This window comes from Protopterus annectens, chromosome 13.part0 (genome assembly GCF_019279795.1).
Source record: "Protopterus annectens isolate FY-2018-M chromosome 13.part0, PAN1.0, whole genome shotgun sequence".
Taxonomy (NCBI): domain Eukaryota; kingdom Metazoa; phylum Chordata; order Ceratodontiformes; family Protopteridae; genus Protopterus; species Protopterus annectens.
The window spans coordinates 1,236,796,295-1,236,815,200 of NC_056747.1; the positions used below are offsets into that span (position 1 = coordinate 1,236,796,295).

An 18,906-nucleotide genomic window follows, 5' to 3' on the forward strand; every position below is an offset into this window, starting at 1 on the left:
GGTAAGATGTTCATTTAAAACCTTACCCTGCTCATCTTTTTTAACCTGCTGTATGAGAATAAATATAAAACTGTGGGATGGGATGACATTAATATGTTTATATAATGCATTGGTCATCTTACAATTTCTAATATCCAGCCCATGTTCATAGATATGGTCTTGCAATCTACGAGACATTTTCCCCACACAATAGGAAGGACAGTTCTGGCACTGTGCCAGATGCACAACTTGAGTACTGTTACAAATAAAATGTCCATCAACATTATACTTTTTCTTCCTAATCACAAAAGAGTCTCTGCTTGTGCTGTGCTGACGAGGTTATAACAAGGCCAAAATATGCATATCCACAGCTAGTGGGGTTTGGTTTTATTGGCCTGAAATTGTCCATTAAAACGACGAAACAAGTCATGGGCATTCACTATCGCCAATTAGCTGAAACACCTGATGTTCATAAGGATCATTTGCATATATCCCATATGCCTTTGATACAAGAGGTTTGGGAGGTCACTCAGTGGAAGTTCTAGCTTTGCTGGAGTTTTCATTTTGTTTTTACTGATTGTTTTTTCAGTGACCTTCTCACTCATTGTTTTAGTTTCCTATTATGTGGGGAAAATGTCTCGTAGATTGCGAGACCGTATATATGAACATGGGCTGGATATTAAAAATTGTAAGATGACCAATGCATTATATAAACATATTAATGTCAACCCATCCCACAGTTTTAGATTTATTGTCATACAACAGGTTAAAAAAGATGTGCAAGGTAAGGTTTTAGATGAACATCTTACCCCACAGGAATTGAAATGGAAAATTTGATTAAATGCCCTAGTGGCACCAGGTTTAAATGATGGGTGTTCTTTGGCACCCGTTTTAAAACTTAAATATTATGGATGTGAAGTTTAAATGTTTAGTTTTTTAACGTAATAATACACATTATTTTATCATGCGTTTTTTCATTTGATGGTGATTGGTTAAGGGTGTATACTGAAATGGGTGTATGTAGGATCACATTGTTCTGATGAAGTTCCTGTTTTAGGAATGAAAGCACTAAACCTCTGATATCTGTGATTCCTTTTTTGGATATTGTGTGAGTTTGTGATTAAAATCCTTTGGAAAAGAGCACTTTTGGGACTTTTCACAGTAAACGTTCTTATCCGAAGTTACTTCTTTTGCTGTTATCTGGACTCTATTAATGTGATGACCTGTATATGACTGGGAGATGAAAATAGATGGCAGGTTTAAGTGCTTCAGTAGCAGGCACATCAACTAGCTAAAAGACAATGCACAAAAAAAAACAGCAGGGAAGCCCTGGCTTTCTTCCTCAAAACAAATGAGGTAGAAACCATGCTACTGTGTACATATATAGTGTCTCAATATGGATGAGACAAAAAAAGGAAGTGCAAACGAAAAATGAAAATAAATGCATTTCAGCTCCCACCCCCAATCTAGTGGCTTTGATGAAACAGCAGTGTTTAGTTTTTCTACATGTGATATTCAGAGTGTAGTCAAAGTGCCTGAATAAAACTGATCTTTTTCATATTTCATCACATGGTTTACCACATACTGGTAGACACAGTGAGATTGCTGTTCGCATGCAACCATGAGACCTCTGTGTGGTATTTCAGAGACATTTCACCTCTCCTCACTCTTGTGTAAGTATGGAATTAGTATATATAAGTTCAAGGTACAGGATGCTGAGGAGTTCTCAGTTGTATTATTGAATGATTGCGTTTTGATCATTAAAATGGAAGAGTGCGTTGTCTTAAACCTGCAGCAGTAACTAAAACTTATCATACACAGAAACCTCTTATATTTACCAAATATATCATCACTTACTTTACTGATTGCGTCACTAAATGTCTAACAGTTTTCTCCACATCAAAGAGGTGAACTCTGCTACCTATGTTTCACTGCAAGAGAATTTTATAGGTCATATAGCTGCCTTTCAAAATACCATTGCATTCTCATGGAGATCCTCCAAAAGGCATGACTAAAGCCTGTGTCACAGCTGCAGCTAACTCTTGCTACTATACTAGTTCATCTGCAAGCAGGTTTCCTCCTGCCCCTGCCATTGTAATCTCTATATTTGTAGTAAATGCATGCTTCAAACCAACCCCAGGCTCCTTGTCTTATTCATTATAAATGCAGTGGACATGCATAAATGTATGAGCAGAACCATTGGTGATGAGGTCAGCCCATATACACAAAGGTATTTTCTGGGCTACCAGCAACAAAGGTCAGTGAGAAGGATAAAATTAAAAATAGAAATTCTAATGCAGAACTGAAAAATGCTGGCATGAGTAATATATGGAAAAAGAAATTTTGTCAACACTTGTTTAACTCAGTAAAATATAGTTTTATTGCAAGAAACTCAGAATATCTGTTGTAAATAGTGACAGGTGGAGTGTAAACCTTTTAGGGGTTACTGCGTTGTGACTGTTATGGAGCAAAATAAAGCACTTCACTACAAAAGTGCAGTTGCAAATGCAAAATAAAAAGTTTGTTTCTTCTTCCCAGTCTGTTTGGGCTTCTTAGGCTTTGCAAAGCAAATTAGTCAACAGTCAGTTTAACATCAAGGATTTGCCACTGCCAACAGCTGTGACACCAGCATTAATCTGTCCACACATTTCTCCCTTTTTACAGCACTACAAATAGGTATCAGTTCACAAAATACAAACAATTCTCTCTGTCTCTCTCTCTCAGTTGCAAAGGGCAGCCAAGTGGTCTTCCTCTTTCCTTTTGCATACCTTTCAACTGTCCAGATTTTTGTAGAATGTCCAGATTTTTGTAGAATGTCCAGATATTTGCTTCACATTTTGGTCTGTTCCTTGTAAAATTTTATTTTTCTTTCAAATTACTGGCAAATCATTGAGGATTGAAGTCAGAAAATAATGACAGTCATTTGAGTTATGAACTTCAAACTCTTCAGAAAATTCATGCTAATGCAGAATCTGTTATTCCATCAGCTAAGTTTGCAAGAGCAATATTTAAATTGTCTCTGTTTTTGGTTCTTTGTCCCCCCCATTATATATGGCTTTGTTCAGATTTATTGGTCTTTGAGGTTGAGAGATATGTTTTAGGGTCCCACACTGACAAGTGACTTCAGTTTAACAAATGACTTTGGTTTAACAAAATAGTAAGAGTTTAATCACTTCTCATCAGGTTTCTCTCTGACAGACACAATTCAAATGAACAGCCCAAATAAACAGGACATTCTTTGATGAAATCATCCCATTGATTAAAGAAATGAGAAGCTCTAAGCAAAGTAGAAGTTCTTGATTTGAATCTCTGGTTTAACAGTAGCAGTAGTTTTGTGCCTGAAATAGTTTCTTGATAAAAAATCAATGTGCCACTGTTTAGCAAGTTCATAAAAACAGTCTTTATGCTCAGAACTCCAGAGAATAAATCAAACACTCATCAATGGTTCAGACAGACAAAACTAGATTTCCATCAGACCTGAAAAATGAACAGAACGTTTCTTACTACTGAATCTGAACTGAACAAAACACATCCTTTAAGAAACCTGTTTCAGTGCAAACCAAAGGTTCCAGTAGAATAACTTGGGGCCAACAGCTCAGTCCAACAAGCCAAAAGCTTTTCTTTTCTCACTACTCTTGTAGGGTATTTGGTTTCCCCCCGTCTCAGTATCATAGACAAACAGTGTGCCCTTCTCCTCTTCCAAGTTCCCCCAACTCCTCCAGAGTCCACCCAGTTAATCTCTTTGATTCTGTAATTTATGAGATTTTGTTTTTGGTCTGAAAGGTGAGGGCCTAAAGGGTCAGCTAGCTACCATACCCTATGAAATCATAACACCTGTGTAACTTTAACAGAAAATCTTACACGGTTTTCAGGGTCCCATATACCTAGCAGTCCTACCTGTCATTGTCAGTACTACCTGCCATACACCTCCAGGTAACACCATTGTGCCATGTTACAGATGACTCCTCCCCATTGAAGCCATTGGCATTAAGCCATTAGAAGTTATGTCAGCCCTAGATAGGCAAGACACACTGATATAGTATGCACTAGGTCAGTGCTGGATCTTAAGATGGAATGGTTGTAAGGTCAGGGCCACTGGCAAATTATGACATTGTCCTCCTTCTGCTAATGAAGCTATGAGGAGGTGTCTATAAAAAGAGTGAATTATCTGGCCGGAAAATAATAATAGAGTTCCAACTGCCCACTTACTTGTAATGCATTCTCACTCAATGGTGGAATATTAGCTTTCTGTTTTATTTCACTTTTTGTTTATATAACAGATTGGGTTTTGTTCAGTACCTGATTGCTGGGTAAGGACTGCTGCTAACCACTCCACAGTGGCATCAGTATAGACTATGAAGTGTCTGGAGAAATCAAGGGAAACCAGAATGGAATCTGCACAGTCCTTGTTTAAGGCTTTTAAAATTCACCTCTGCCTCTGGTGTCCATTTAAACTCCCCCAGTGGGGTTGATAAGGGGACAGGCCACTGTAACAAAATCTGAGAAGAATTTTCTAGAATACCCAGCAAGCCCTAAAAAAGACCATCTAACTTTTTGGTTTGGGACACTGGCCATCTCTCTCTCAATGACATCTATTTTCTTTTTCTTTTTTTCTGCTTAATTATTCCCTAACCTCTAGAGTATCCTAAATGCCTTACTTCAGTCATGCCTATTCTGCATTTTGGGCATTCAGTGTGAGACCCACTTGCTATAGAGAGTTCAACGCTGTCTGCAATTTATGGGGGTGGTGGGGTGGGAGTCCCAATCTGATGAATGAGTCAACTTACTATAAAGAAAGGCTGCGGGATAGGGCAGGTGGGATTTTAAGACTTTATCCAATAGCCTTTGAAAAGTAGCCAGAGCTTCATGGAGGCTATGTACTTTGTTAAAGGCCCTTTGTCATAGAAATAGCTGTTTTTTCTTGGAGCCTTCAGACAGAGGGACTTGGCAGTAACCACTGGTCAAATATAGAGTGGTGAAATAGCAGGTCTTCCTCAACCAGTCCACCAGTTTATTGATCCAGGGCATAGGATAATTATCACATTTTGGTATGCTATTTAATTTCTGGGAATTATTACAGAAACAGATATTACCATCTGGATTTCATACTAAGATGATGGAGCTGTTCCACTCACTGTGGGATTCTTCAGTCACACCTAATTTTAGTATTGTTTTTATCTCCTTAGTGTGGTATGTTTTTGAGCTTCAGGAAATCTATGAGGTCTGAGACTTACCATCCCATCAGGAAAGGGATGGACCAAACAGATGCTTAGTGTAATAATTATGGGCTTACCTACAACAGAAAGAAATGCAGCATGGTTTCACTTGGAAAATCCAGCGCCATTACTACTTACTCTATATTTAACATTCCACTTAAATTTGACACAGTCATCTGGGACTTGGGTACATATGTTGACAAATTCTCTTATGACCACTATGTCTCTGTGGTGGTTAGAAAATTCTTCTCCCTTGTGCACCTTATCCTTCATAGTATCTTATCAAGGTCCAAAGAAGTTATAGTCTAAATGTATCAATTATTAGGCCCGTCATTGAATATAATATACCTTCAGCATGTATTTCAGCAAACACCTAAACCAGCTTCACACACCTCAATGTTTTCTCTCCAAAAACATCTTATGTCTTTGTACCTTAGTTACTATGATAGACTAAAAGCTCTGTCCCTCTACTCAGGTCTATATTATTTCCTTGAAGAGGCATTCCATTGAATGCCTCTTCATTGACCCCAAAACAGTGAAATTTCAAAATATCGAACCTCCACATAAGCAATTTTTTTCCCTTGGAAAAAAATCGCTTACCCTACAAACACCAACAAATAACCACAAACACTACAAAGTGGGGGGCTTCACACCCCCACACCCCCAATGTGGGGGGACGTGCCCCCCACACACCCCTAACTAAATATATCAACTCCAAGATCACACTACAGTGGGGAAAATAGCAAACTGATGAGGATGGCCAAGAAATTTCTTTCCCAAGGAAAGAAAATTGCTTATGTGGACGTTCAATGTTTTCAAATTTCGTGGTTTCAAGTTCGATGAAGAGGCATTCGATAGAACACATCTTCAAATAAATAATAGGAACCCCTATACTGGGTTTATATTAGAACATCGAAGTTTTAAAACTTCAAATGTTCTAATATCAACCCTAAAACAGCGAACGCTGAAAATAGCGAAGCTACAGAACACCAAATTTTTTCCTAGGGAAAGAATTCGGTTGGCCATTTCTGTGGCTTTGCTATTTTCAGCACTGTGGTGGAATGTTACAGGTTGGGGTCCGGTACGAGTGCGATTGTGCGGACATTAGGGTTAGGGTGTGGGTTAGGTGAGTTAGGGTTAGGGCGCAGGTCAGGTGAGTGTGCGATAGTGACTGACCTTAGGGTTAGGGTTTGGGTTAAGGTAAGTGGATAGACAGTAGTGTATGTACAGTTTAGTGTAGGGCAGATGTAGGATTTTAAGTGTATGTGTGTGGATTGCTGTTTTTTTGGTGTGCTTGTGTTGTGTGTGTGTTTCTCGGAACAGCAATTTTTTTCCCAGGGAAAAAATTTGCTGTTCTGGGTGTTCGAGATTTTAAGCTTTCGCTTAAAAGGGGTCGATTAATTAGCATTCGCTTTTCTAAGCATTCACTAATTTAATATAGACCCCCTATACTCAGTCTCACACAGACTCTTGAGGAATGATATCTGCCAAGCCTTCTGTGCAATGAATAAATTGAACCACTGGTAAGGCAAATACTTATTCTAGAGACCTAAACCTGTACTACCACATCCCCACCACCATATGGCATAACAGAGACCTAACCGAACAGATTTCCCATTTCTGGAATAGGCTGCCCTTACCTGTCACTCAGAGTACTTCCCTATCAACCTTGAAAACTAGTCTGGATGACTTTCTGACTCATTGCCAGTTTTCACAGGGGATGAGTGGAAAAAGTCTACTTAATGGTAGTTGTTAGTATCTCACCAGTACTGGGTGATATGTGCTGGTGTTCTCAGCAGTCATCTTTAGCAGTAAGCTTAGGACGAGCCGATAAACCTATCATTTTAATTTAATGGGTACTGAAAGGGGTCTGTTCTAGTAATCTAGTTAATCTGAGAAAAAGTCCTTGTTCCTTAAGAAGAATTCTAGAATATCTTGTTTTACTGTCTTAGACACTGTGTCACTCTGGAATGGATCTCAGACTAACTGATTCTTTTTTGCCAGTAAACTATGCTCAAGCTCTTCTCTTACCACATTGGCCTCTGGCTTCCTCCAGGGCTCATTAATGTGGTAGATTTGTTCAAATTTTCTTTTACCCACCTGTTTTACCTGTAGTTCACTTTATTTAAGTCTCTTAGAGACCTTGCATGGGCATTGCTGTTTGGTTAATAACTGATTTGTTTATTTTTGCGAACAGGTCTTAACTGGAATGATGATGTATCTGTACTAGCAACGGGCTTCCCTATTGAGACACCCACCACTATTCCTACTACTGAAAGAGTAGTCTGGCACTTTTATACCTTGCCAGTCCATGGGCTCAACCCTAACTCCTCAAGGCCTGACAAGGTGATAGGGAAGCAGAGTGAAGCAGAGAGCTGCCACTGAACATAGTGGTTCTTTACTTGGGTGGGTGACTTACAGCCCTAATCCCCATCCCTGCGCAGTGATGTTCACAAGGTTGTGTTGGGTAATGAGGTGTGATCCAGCCTTTAATAGGAGTGTAAGAGACTATGCCTTTGCACCAATGCAATACCACCCTCCCAACATAGGCACACTGATCATTCCCTGCCATGCCTCAAATACCCAATTTGCACTTGAACCCGAGTCACCTGGACCATGGTCATGGCTTCATACCTATACACCATGGCGTTGCTTAGCTAAAACTTTATTTTCATTGCAGAGGACTATGACCAGAACTTGGTTGTCTACTTGAAATGTTCTTTGTTGAGGATTTGATTACTTACTCCTTATTGGCTAGTTTAAGCCATTTCCATATGCTCCCTTTCTGTAGGTAGTAATGTTTGTATCCTTTTCTGAGTATCATTGCAATGTTCATAGGTTCATTGGTGTTTACTAAGCTAATGACCACAAGGGCCTTGTTAAGCCTAGCCATGCATCCCAAATCTCTGAAAAGTTCTGGTACCCTTGATAAGTATAGGCAGGGGGTTGGAAGATGAAACATTTACAAGCAGGGGCCTGGGAGGTGAACCATTTACAGGTTACCAGTGTCCATTTGAGACCTAGGTGCCAAACCAGGGATGAATTTCCAGTTTCCCTTCCAATTGTCCAAATTGTACTTGAATTGGGGTTAGGGAGGAACTCTGCTTCACATGGATGGGGAGCCTGTTCCATAGATGGGGCAGTCTCTGGGATATATACCTATCTCTCCAGCAGGTCTTATTTATATCACAGGCAAGGTTTAAGTCTTTACAATGGGTAATTCTGGTGCCGTTTGTTTTGTGGATATGCAGGAGGTCCATCAGAGTGGGGTCTGACAATGCCCATGTTCCTTTATAACCCTAAAAGGGGTTTATTCTTCTTTTTCTTATCAGGGTTCCCCCTGACTACATTCAATAGTTCTCTGGGGCATCACTCATGTAACAATTCAAAAAGGCTTGAGGGAACCTCCCTAACAGAAAACATAAGGTATGGTAATAACTGGTCCTGTCTTCTCCATTAGCTTCCATTACCTTCTTCAGTGTCGACTTTAAGGTTTTCTTGAACCTGACATCCAGTCCCATCTATTTATGTGTACTAGGCTAGCATCCTAAGTTGTCTTACTTGAAAGGTCTTGTAACAAGTGTTTTATAATTTTGGACATGAATGGACTGCCCTGGTCCATTAAAATGTTCTTGGGTATTCCCATTCTTTAAAAGAGAAGAACCAGCTCCTTGGATAATGCCTTGGAGTTGACTTTCCATAAAGGAAATGGCCTCAGAGAAGGGTGTAGCAGTTCTGATGAAGTCCTATGCAGGACAATAACACTCAAATGGGAAAAATAAAGTTTCCTATTCACGTTTATCCTTGCTCTTATTTGCTCTTTTAGCCCATGTGTCTAGGTCTGTTAAGCCTTGTTTTTGGTTTAAGGGTGTACCGTCTAGTGCAACCAATGTATATTGGTAGCCATTATTGGTCTAGAAGACCCACAATGTCCATAGCTATTCTTTCAAAAAGGACCTCTGTTAAAGACATTGGTATTAATGGGATTTTAAATCTGGAACTGCGGAAGGTCTTTTGACACTTTAGCCAACTAAGGCAGAAATTTTCTACTTGTTTCATTATTCCTGGTTAATAAAATGGGCTGGTATCCAGGCTTTTGTTTTACCCATGCTCAAATCGCCTCCTAGAATAATGCTGTGGACCATCTTTATTAACAAAGCCTTAAATGACTGGGGAGCCATAAAGGAAATTTACATGTTTCCATGGTGTAAGCAGGAGTGAAAGGAAGATCAAAAGCAATTTGTCAGACAAACAATTTGTTTTGTCCTTGGAGAAGCTAAGAATTATCTTAAAAGCATTCCAATTAAACAAAATAAATCCTGGAACACAAATCTCAGCAGCAAGAGTGAAACATATATGAACATATAAAAAATGGAAGTAAGAGATACAAACAGAGTGAAAAGAGTGGCTTGAACTAACTAAATGATATCTACAGCAGGTGATAGAAGGAGCAAGCAGCTGGTGAGACTTGAAAGGGTTTCTCCTTTCATTGTCTTCTGTTTGTATCTATATTTTCTCTAGTCACCATGCTAATAATTCTGTTGAAGGCATCAAAATACTCACTGTAAGTGAATTAGTACACAAGTGAATTATTATGCCATTGAAAAGTGCATAAGAATTTTTGGGTCTATATCAGCTGAATGAAACACAGTAAGAGCGAATGCGCTTTGGGCAACACATACATCTCGAAGTACGTTAAAGACGAACCGCTAAATGAGCGAAAAACAGAAAAACGAACTGTCATACTTGGCCAAATGCTGTCTGTGACGTACCTCCATCTAGCAGCAAAAGGTATAAAGACTGGACTTATTCAGTTAAGAAATTTACGGAACACATAGTGCAAATATCATACATTGTGCACCAATAAAGGGTAGGTGCTGTTAAATGTGCAAAATACTGTTAAAACTGCAAAATATATTTAAATTAACATGCAAAATCCCACCAATGCAGGAAGTATGTGAATATAAACATACCCTACTTCTAACCCTAAGGTGTAGGTTGAATGTATTACTATACATGCACTTACCTTAACCCGCACTCTAACCCTAAGGTCAGTAACTATTGCACATTTACGTTAGTGAGCTATACCGGATAAGGGAATCTCAGAATGTGTTAATGTTTACTTTTTGTTATGCAGGCAAACACTATTTTGGGTACTTATGTATTATCACAACCAGATTTCCGCACTGCCATAATTTGGTATGTGTGTGCGGAAACAGGTTGCTTAATCTATAAAGGGGACTGTGAAGAAGAAAACATTACTCTGTCAATGTGAGGATGAGCCACGAAGAGGAGAAAGGGTGCGAGCTTGTATCTCTTTGCTCCTGAAACTACACAGTGGTGCCTGCATTTGTCAAGACAATGTGAGCTACTGGAAAAGCGAGTCACTAAATACACCCTGCGACAATATGAGATTGTAAATATGTCAAGGGCAAGGATTGCTGCTTTTCTTAGGTTAGGTAAAGTGCTGAGTTACACAAACTCAGTCAATAATTTCAGTTAAGGTGCTACCAAAGTGTCCCCATGGCCATACTTTACAAATACAGATAAACTCAAACTCACTTTCATGATCACACACGTAGTAAGAACACTTCCCAAAACATCTTATTGCCAGACAATGCACTTCTTCCTGTACTTTCTGGCTGTTAGCAGTTTTTTTTTTTTTTAATTTTGACCTGAAGATGTCTTTACAAATAGTACCCCCCCCCCCCCAAAAAAAAAGTGACCAAAACCATTTGCCTTCTCTGAAGGCTTCCTTCCACACAGTCAAAAGAATCCATTTGTCAGAACAACAGCAGGCATTCTAATTCAAGCGTGCGTGTGTAAGGCACTCTGAAAACAGGAAGCGGGTTTCCTCAAATGTTTGTCTTCCCCTTCACAGACCCTGTAATGCAAAGCTAGTCCACAACAAATAAAAACCAGAGCCTAAATACCACCTTACAGTGGTTTGTGGCCTCGTTTGTACTGAAGTATTCTAAATTTGCAACCGCGAAAATCTGGTTGCGATAATACGTAAGTACCCTATTTTGTTTACATTAGGTGTTTTCATGTCACAGTTAGGCACATTTATGGTTTATTAGGATATGGTTTGTATATAGTGGGGAACTGCTGCTTTCTGCATATATTCACGTTAGAAGCTCAGTGCTGAGATTAACTGAGCGCATTAGTGACATTTGTTTTACGTTGATTATCACACCAGGTTTCCGAGGTTGGACAAACATAACTTTTCGTTTTTTGAATTTCAGCAGAAAAGCACTTCGGCATTTACTGTGTTCGCTGCATTTGTGTTGCCCAAAGCACATTCGGTCTTGTTTGTGTTTCGTTCAGCTAATATAGACCCGAATTTTCAATGCAGTGAGGGAATGACAAACTTGATCTCAGAAAAAGGAGGATATTGTACAGGGATATTATGGATGATGGCTCAGAAATTATCTATTTTTTTTCTTTGCTTTGAGTTTTCATCGACTTTTGGAGTAAGGTGAGCCAAGGAAAAAAGTCTTGATAAGAGAATGTATTCAAAAGTTCTTTTGCTGCTGGAAGAATGGAGATGTGCCTGGAAAAGGTGGAATATATTTAGAATTTAAGTTGTTATAGAAAAAACAAGAAACTGGCATTTGGAGTATGTGGAGAAACTAGAGAGAAATCTGATATAAAAGGGTACATGCAATTGTATGGTTTAAAAAGACATTCATGAAAGTCTGCGAAAGCTGATTCACAAATGTATACTATGAGGAATAAAACTGGTGAAAATGCACAAAGTTGTGCAAGGTTTTGTACAGAGGGTAACTCATCTCAGGGTACCTGTGAAGGGGAAGATGACTTGGTGGCAAGGAGCTGTTCATGTGGTACAGAAAAAAATGAAATAAGTTTTAGAATGTGAATGTATTAGGCCTTTTTGGTGATTATTACAAAATAACTAGTAGTATATGAGTTATGCAGCGGTCAGCACTGCTGCCTCACAACACTTGAACCTCCAGTTTGGATCCCGGCTGTGATACCTTCTGTGTGGAGTGTGCATGTCTTCCTAGTTTCAATGCAGATTGTTGCTGGATGTTCCAATTTCCTCTCACACTTCAAAAGCATACTGTAGGTAAATTTCTGATCCTTCAAACTGTCTATACATGTGAGTGTGGGGGGGGGGGTGCAGCTTTGAGACACTGAAGGCAGATTTACATTTCACAGTCTAGTGTGGCCAACATTGCCAGTACTGCTAGACCTGCCCAATATATCATGGCATTATGCACTTCCTGTACCCCTCAGTATAGGTAGTCTGTTTCCACACTCCTGATCTCTGAAATCCTACCTCTGAGGTCACACCATCTTGGAAAAAAGGACATTAACTACCCCTTAAGAGTAGTATATTTACAGATTGCAAACCCCTACTTGAGAGGGAGCTGGAGATACAGCCCCCCAGCAAAAATAGTATGTGATATTGTTTTTATTCCTCACCACCACAGCTATAACTATGGCAGTAGGGTGCGGCTGTGCAGTTAGCCCTTCAGTAAGCCCAGCCTTCAGACTGCTTAGTACCCAGAGTGCATGCTGTTTTTGTGTGAGTTAGTATGCATGTGACTTGCAATAGAATAATGTCTTGTCCAGGACTTGTGTTCACTGAGTGCTGAGAAAGGCTCTAACTCCCCCAATGACCCTGAAATGAATGCATTGTCTATCAGACAGTAGACAAATGAAAGTTTAATGAGGCTAATTTTGGAACTGCAGTACTTAAAATAAATGAATGAAGCAAATGCACTTATACAGAAAAACAACATGCACTGGGAGAAAAACTATTGAATTTAGAATTCAGGATGATAGGCGATACCTTACAATATAAATGTAAACTCCGCTGTAGTACGTGCTTAAATTCTGAAGTTTGTACAGAAAGGATAGCAACTGATGTCATATGTGAAATATTATACCTGTTTTTCCTTTATCCATTTATTATAGCAAATACAAGCTCATAATCTTTTTAATAAGTGTTACAAGATCTTTAACACCCATGTGATTTAACATCAACTCAAGAAGATGGGGCTTCAGTTTCATATGTCATCTAGGTGGAAACACCTCAGGAGTACAGTATTCCTCATATATCATGCTACATTGTAAGTACTGGAACATGTTTCTACCAACTAGGGCTATTCAGTACTTGACAGGTATTGGTAAATATCAGATAGGACATTATCTTACTGTCTCCTCAGTGTACAGTACAATGTTACATTTATTGAAAATGCTAACAGTCAGTTGGTATGGGATTAGAGCCCACAGCCTTCTGATTTTCCCACGAGATTCAGGCCTTTCTAAATAATGATCTTGTAAATATGATTGATGTTCTATGTACTTGCCACTTCTTCTCTGCACATATGTAATTATTATCCTTACACAGATCTTTTACAAGTAAACTTTCTGTGTTCAAAAATGTATTTTAATTAATTAAAAATACAAACAAATTAAATAAGACGTTACTCTGTGTGTGGATTGTTTCTTCAATGTACACTTATAGGGATTTTTGAAGGTGTCTGACCACTAGAGTCCTGTAACTAGTAGTTCTGCAGTGGATATTGGAATGATAGCCACTGTCGGAGATGTAATTTTCATACTTACCCAGAAGACAAAATTAAAGGCCACGAGCATAAACTTGACACAACTTAGTCCCCCAGTCATCATGTCTGATTCTCCTGAAAACAAAAAGGGGTAACAGTTAGTAAGTTAGCCTGTGTTTACATGACATTTCTCTGTAGGAGTAAGACATTGTGTTACTTCATAAACACCAGCTGTAATGAGCAAGGTAATCATATTAATATATGTCATGTATATGGTTATGGTTTTGTGTATCATATTAATAGATGGTGCCCCAGATTCATGAAGCCTGCACCGGGCGCAGGCGTAGCGTATGCGGGACAACGCCAGATATGTCCGCCGAGCGATTCAGGTACGAACCAACTCCACGTGCACTACCGGCGTACGCACAGATCTATGCAGCCCTCGGCATAGGTATGCAAATCACACCATGCGCAGTGTTGCACCATGCTAATGAAGGCATACAGCGATTCACGAAGTGGTGCAGGCGTAGCGCAAGCCCATGGAAATGTAAACCAAAACCATGGTTTACATTTTTCCAAACAGAACATCGGAGTTATGGAAGTGGACCAGACTCATGTATTACAAAGTTAGCATATGTCAATGGCGAAATACACAGCCAATGGCACAAGAAAAGATGTACAACACCTAAAAAACAACATTTAATGTCATGTCCACAGTAATGCACAGTACAACCACAGGGCATGTGTGTGCAAATAGGAATACAAAGGAAATATATACAAATGTCATAAAATCGCAATGAAAGACAAATTAGGATTGCACCATAATATGCAATGGTAGGCATGGCACACCACAAGCAAGGCGCAAGGGTTGCCAGGGGCCCGTGACAGTGTTCGGCGCTGTAACTATGAATTAGTAGTCAATGCCATGCAAATGAGGCAGGTAATACTGAATCGCAAACGTCCCACCAGATTAAGGATGTACCTGACGGCGCAGTGCTATAACACCGAGGAGTGTGTCAGAGGTGATACATGACATCAGCAGAGGAGTGTGCCACCGTATCAGTAAGCACATTGGAGCAATGCAAATCTGGCCTGGCCGTTGCTAAGCAAAGCTGCAGGACAGGGGTGGGGAGGAAGGTATACAACCGTTTAGCTGAGAGCACACATGGTGCCCGAAAGCGCATGTGTACGGGGATGAAATCGTGCCCGAAACCCGGTAAGCGCATGCATGCGCCGCGAACAATAGGACAAACAGGAAGGTCAGGGGAAGAAAAGAAGGAAATGCCGAAGCAGGGTAATTTGCGTACTAATGAGCAATTAACACCAATCAACTCACGGCGGCCAATTGACGGCAGTAGACAAGCCTGCATGCAGAAACCTGCAAAACAGGATAGGGGAGGCATAGGATTGCAAAGAAAGGAGGGGAGGACCTGGAATGCAAAGACAGGAGAACTGTCATGGCAGAGCAAAGCAAACCCACAGTAGATCGGCAATAGCATACATTATGCAAGATAAGCCAGGTCTAGGAAAGTACAAATGAAAGCAGGCAGCTGGATGCATGCTAGCAAATGGTAGGTGTAACGTGCACAAATGTAAATGGAAGGGCAGGAGGTAATTCACGGCATCCAAATGTAATGCAACACCAAAGGCAGCACAATAGTGGTTCCGTTAATAAAACACAGAAGATACCCTGTAGCCACGATCGTACATACACACCCTATGACATCATCAGTGTTCACAGCAAAACAGTATAAAGTGTGAAAGCACCCAACGCACACCTGTGTATTCCCAAACACCGCACCATAGGTGTTAACAGATGGGGAACTTTTAAAATGTACATGTTGGGAGCTGCCATAGCTGTGATTCATCAGTATGTGTTACAGACCGACGGTGTTGTGGAGGATGATGCCGACAACCACCGTAGGCCTCGGAGGAGGAGAAGAGTGTTCAGACCAAGGGTAACCTACCAGGAGCTACATGATCTGGAGATAGTAGAGCATTACAGGGTGGACAGGGACATCTTACAGCAAATAGTAGAGCTGTGCCTGCCACGCCTGAGAACCAGAAACAACAGAGGGGAACCCATCCCAGTGGACACGAAGGTATGTGTAAGCTTGCAAATACTAGCCACAGGTACCTTTCAAAGGCCAACTGGAGATATAATGGGGATCTCACAGGCATTGGCATCCAGGGTACTACACCAGTTCCTGGATGCCATGTTACCACATGCTAATGAGCATATATACTTCCCCCGAACTCAGGAGGAGTTGGCCAGCAATATGCGTCACTTCCACCATGTGGCAAACTACCCAGAGGAACAGGGTGCGATAGACTGCACGCACATACAAATCAAGTCACCACCCAGTGAGTATGGTAGGCGCTACATAAACCACAAGGGATTCCACTCCATCAACTGCCAGGTCATGTGCAATGCCCAGGGCATTATCATGGATGTGTGTGCTGGCAGCCCTGGAAGCTACCACGACTCTCATATCAGGCATGCCTCACAGCTGTATCAGGTATTTGTCAGGGGGGACATCCCACAAGGTCACCTAGTGGGGGATGCTGGCTATGCACTGGAGCCGTGGATGATGACCCCCATCAGAAATGCACACACACCAATGCAAGAACGCCATAATGAGGCACACGCGCAAACCAGAATCATCATAGAGCATGTGTTCAGGATGCTGAAATCACGGTTCCGGTGCTTGGACACATCTGGTGGAGCCTTGCAGTACTCTCCAGGCATGTGTGCCCACATCTTCATAGTATGTGCCATGCTACATAATATGATCCTGCGGAAACAGCTGCAGCAGGGCCAAAATGGGGGAGGGCCTCACAGCCCACCACAATTGCTAAGGCCAACACAGGCACAGAGGGATCCAGACCACGGACACACTGTGCCAGCCCCAGTAGGCAGACGGAGGCATGCCCAATATGCCTACGCCTTGGCAAAGAGGGAACGTATAGCACATACCTTGACAGTGTAGACTCCCACGGACTGACACCCCTCCCCACCTGCACACACAGTAACATGGATGGCACACAAACACGACTACCTGTAAATTGTGATGTATAGGTGGCCCACTGTGGAATCCTACATAGGCAGCCCTCAAACATTGTACACGCCACAGCCATTGGAACATGGAAATCTCAACACCTGAACAGTAGATGTGCCTATCAGCATCTGTCGGTGCTGTGTGTATAGGTTCTCAGGTACATCAGTAGGTACACGCTCGATTGTCAGAGGCAAAACACCAAACGGGGCAAACAGTGACTCCCATCGCCACAACATCGAGTAAGCAACTGTCACTTACTGGAGCAGAGGCAATCACGGGAGCACATGTGTGTAAGCACTGTCCTACACACAGTCATCACGGATTACCCGCCGTGTTATTGAGGGGCTCCACAAAATGTAATCATGGATGTTGTGTCAAGGCAGGGGATGTACCCATGATATGCATTCGTCACCCCGGCATGCTGCATCCACGGTCGTATGAAGGTGTAGCAAATTATTGGGTGTAGCTAATTGTGATATACATACCCAGTGCCGGAGTACAGCCAGTAAACATCACATGGACATACCATTAACTGGACCCATCAGTTTGTAAACTAACAGAGTTATCCATGTGAGTGCAGTGTGGAGTAACTGCTGTAGTGTACTGCACATACAAAATGACATAATTCGTGTACAACCCCCAGATGTCCAAGTGGTACATGCAGTGACTGTCGTGCATGTTCCTGGTCCCACATCCCGCAAGGGATGTAACATAATCCCGACGGCACGGGTAATGCATTCCGGATGCAGGTCATCAGAATATGTGTAGCACACGTTAGTGGGACTAAGCATTGCTCACAGCTGGTAAGCGATGTTTAAATATGACTATACGGATATGCACGAAACAGGGCTAAGCATCACCAACCACTGCGCAGATCATGGTCAATGATGTACAGAACAGGTGACACCAGCATTAGTCACCCCTGAACAAATAGCGCCTGCTCTGAAGGGTAAAACGACCACTGCCAGGAGTGGAACAGGCAGTCATGTATACAATCACCCAACACTATTGCTAGGCAAGATGTACGTACGGTAGGGTTGCCACAGTTCAAATGACCAATGTGGGACATACGCCAGATGTCTGCAGGAAGACACATACACCCGGCCAGTACGAAAACCAGAACGTCAGTGTTTTGCATAGATAAAAAGCTTATTCTAGTAATGGTCGCAGGTACGTGTTCCGTGTCCTGTAACATGTAGGTGGGTCAGATACAGAATAAGTGTGTTATGCAACCATGACATAAACTATAGGGAATACGTTTGTCCCAAAGTCGCAGGACATTTGCTATGTTTACAAATATTTCACAGGACACAACTGCATAAAGAGGGACTGTCCCTCGCAAAGTGGGATGGGAGGTAATCTTAACCTATGGTGGGTGTGTAATGTGACAGGTACAGACACAAACGTGCGGAGTCCAGGAAACACAGTATACACTGACAAACACACCATGAAAGGCGTAATGTGCCTGTCACCACCCCTGTCTGAGATATGTATATATATATATATATATATATATATATATATATATATATATATATATATATATATATACATAGATATATATATATATATATATATATATAATACAGATAGAAAGGGCGATAGTGTGATATATGTCGATATACAAGGGGTCACTGACATCTGCAAATATATAGATAGGTCGACGACATTCAAAACACCTTTGAGGTACAAATAAACAGGATACCGCCAACTATGGAATGTGTCACACACCGACACTGGTAACCAGGAGGCTGAAAGACAGAAAGAACACAGTACTGGAACAGTAGAACCGCGAGCAATATGACGATAGTAAGGACATGTAGTCACCGCTAGTGGCGGTGCGGTCCACGTAGGTACTGTGTACAACTGTGGTTGTGAGTGATGTAGCCTGTGTATGTGTGTGTTGAGGGTGCCATGTGTGTTCCCGTGTGACTAAAGTGTGTGTGTCCGCATCGTGTGTCTGTAGGTGGCAACTCGGAGGTAGATGATTACGGTAGGTGCGGGTATAGCTAGCCGTAGGGATGCGGTAAACACCTGTCCCACATTGGGAGGGACAGCCCCATCTAGGCAGGTGTGTCCTGACATGAAACATTACAAAGGGCAACTGTCCGAGAG

General features: G+C 41.3%; 1 protein-coding gene across 1 annotated transcript in view; it reads right to left on the reverse strand.

The window, feature by feature from the left end:
* LOC122788223 (CD63 antigen-like) overlaps positions 1-18,906 on the reverse strand; it is a 397,284-nt gene that overhangs the window by 144,125 nt on the left and 234,253 nt on the right. Inside the window, exon 2 of the mRNA XM_044055242.1 lies at positions 13,794-13,867. Coding sequence (XP_043911177.1) covers positions 13,794-13,867 — 74 coding nt within the window. The remainder of the gene's footprint in view (positions 1-13,793; positions 13,868-18,906) is intronic.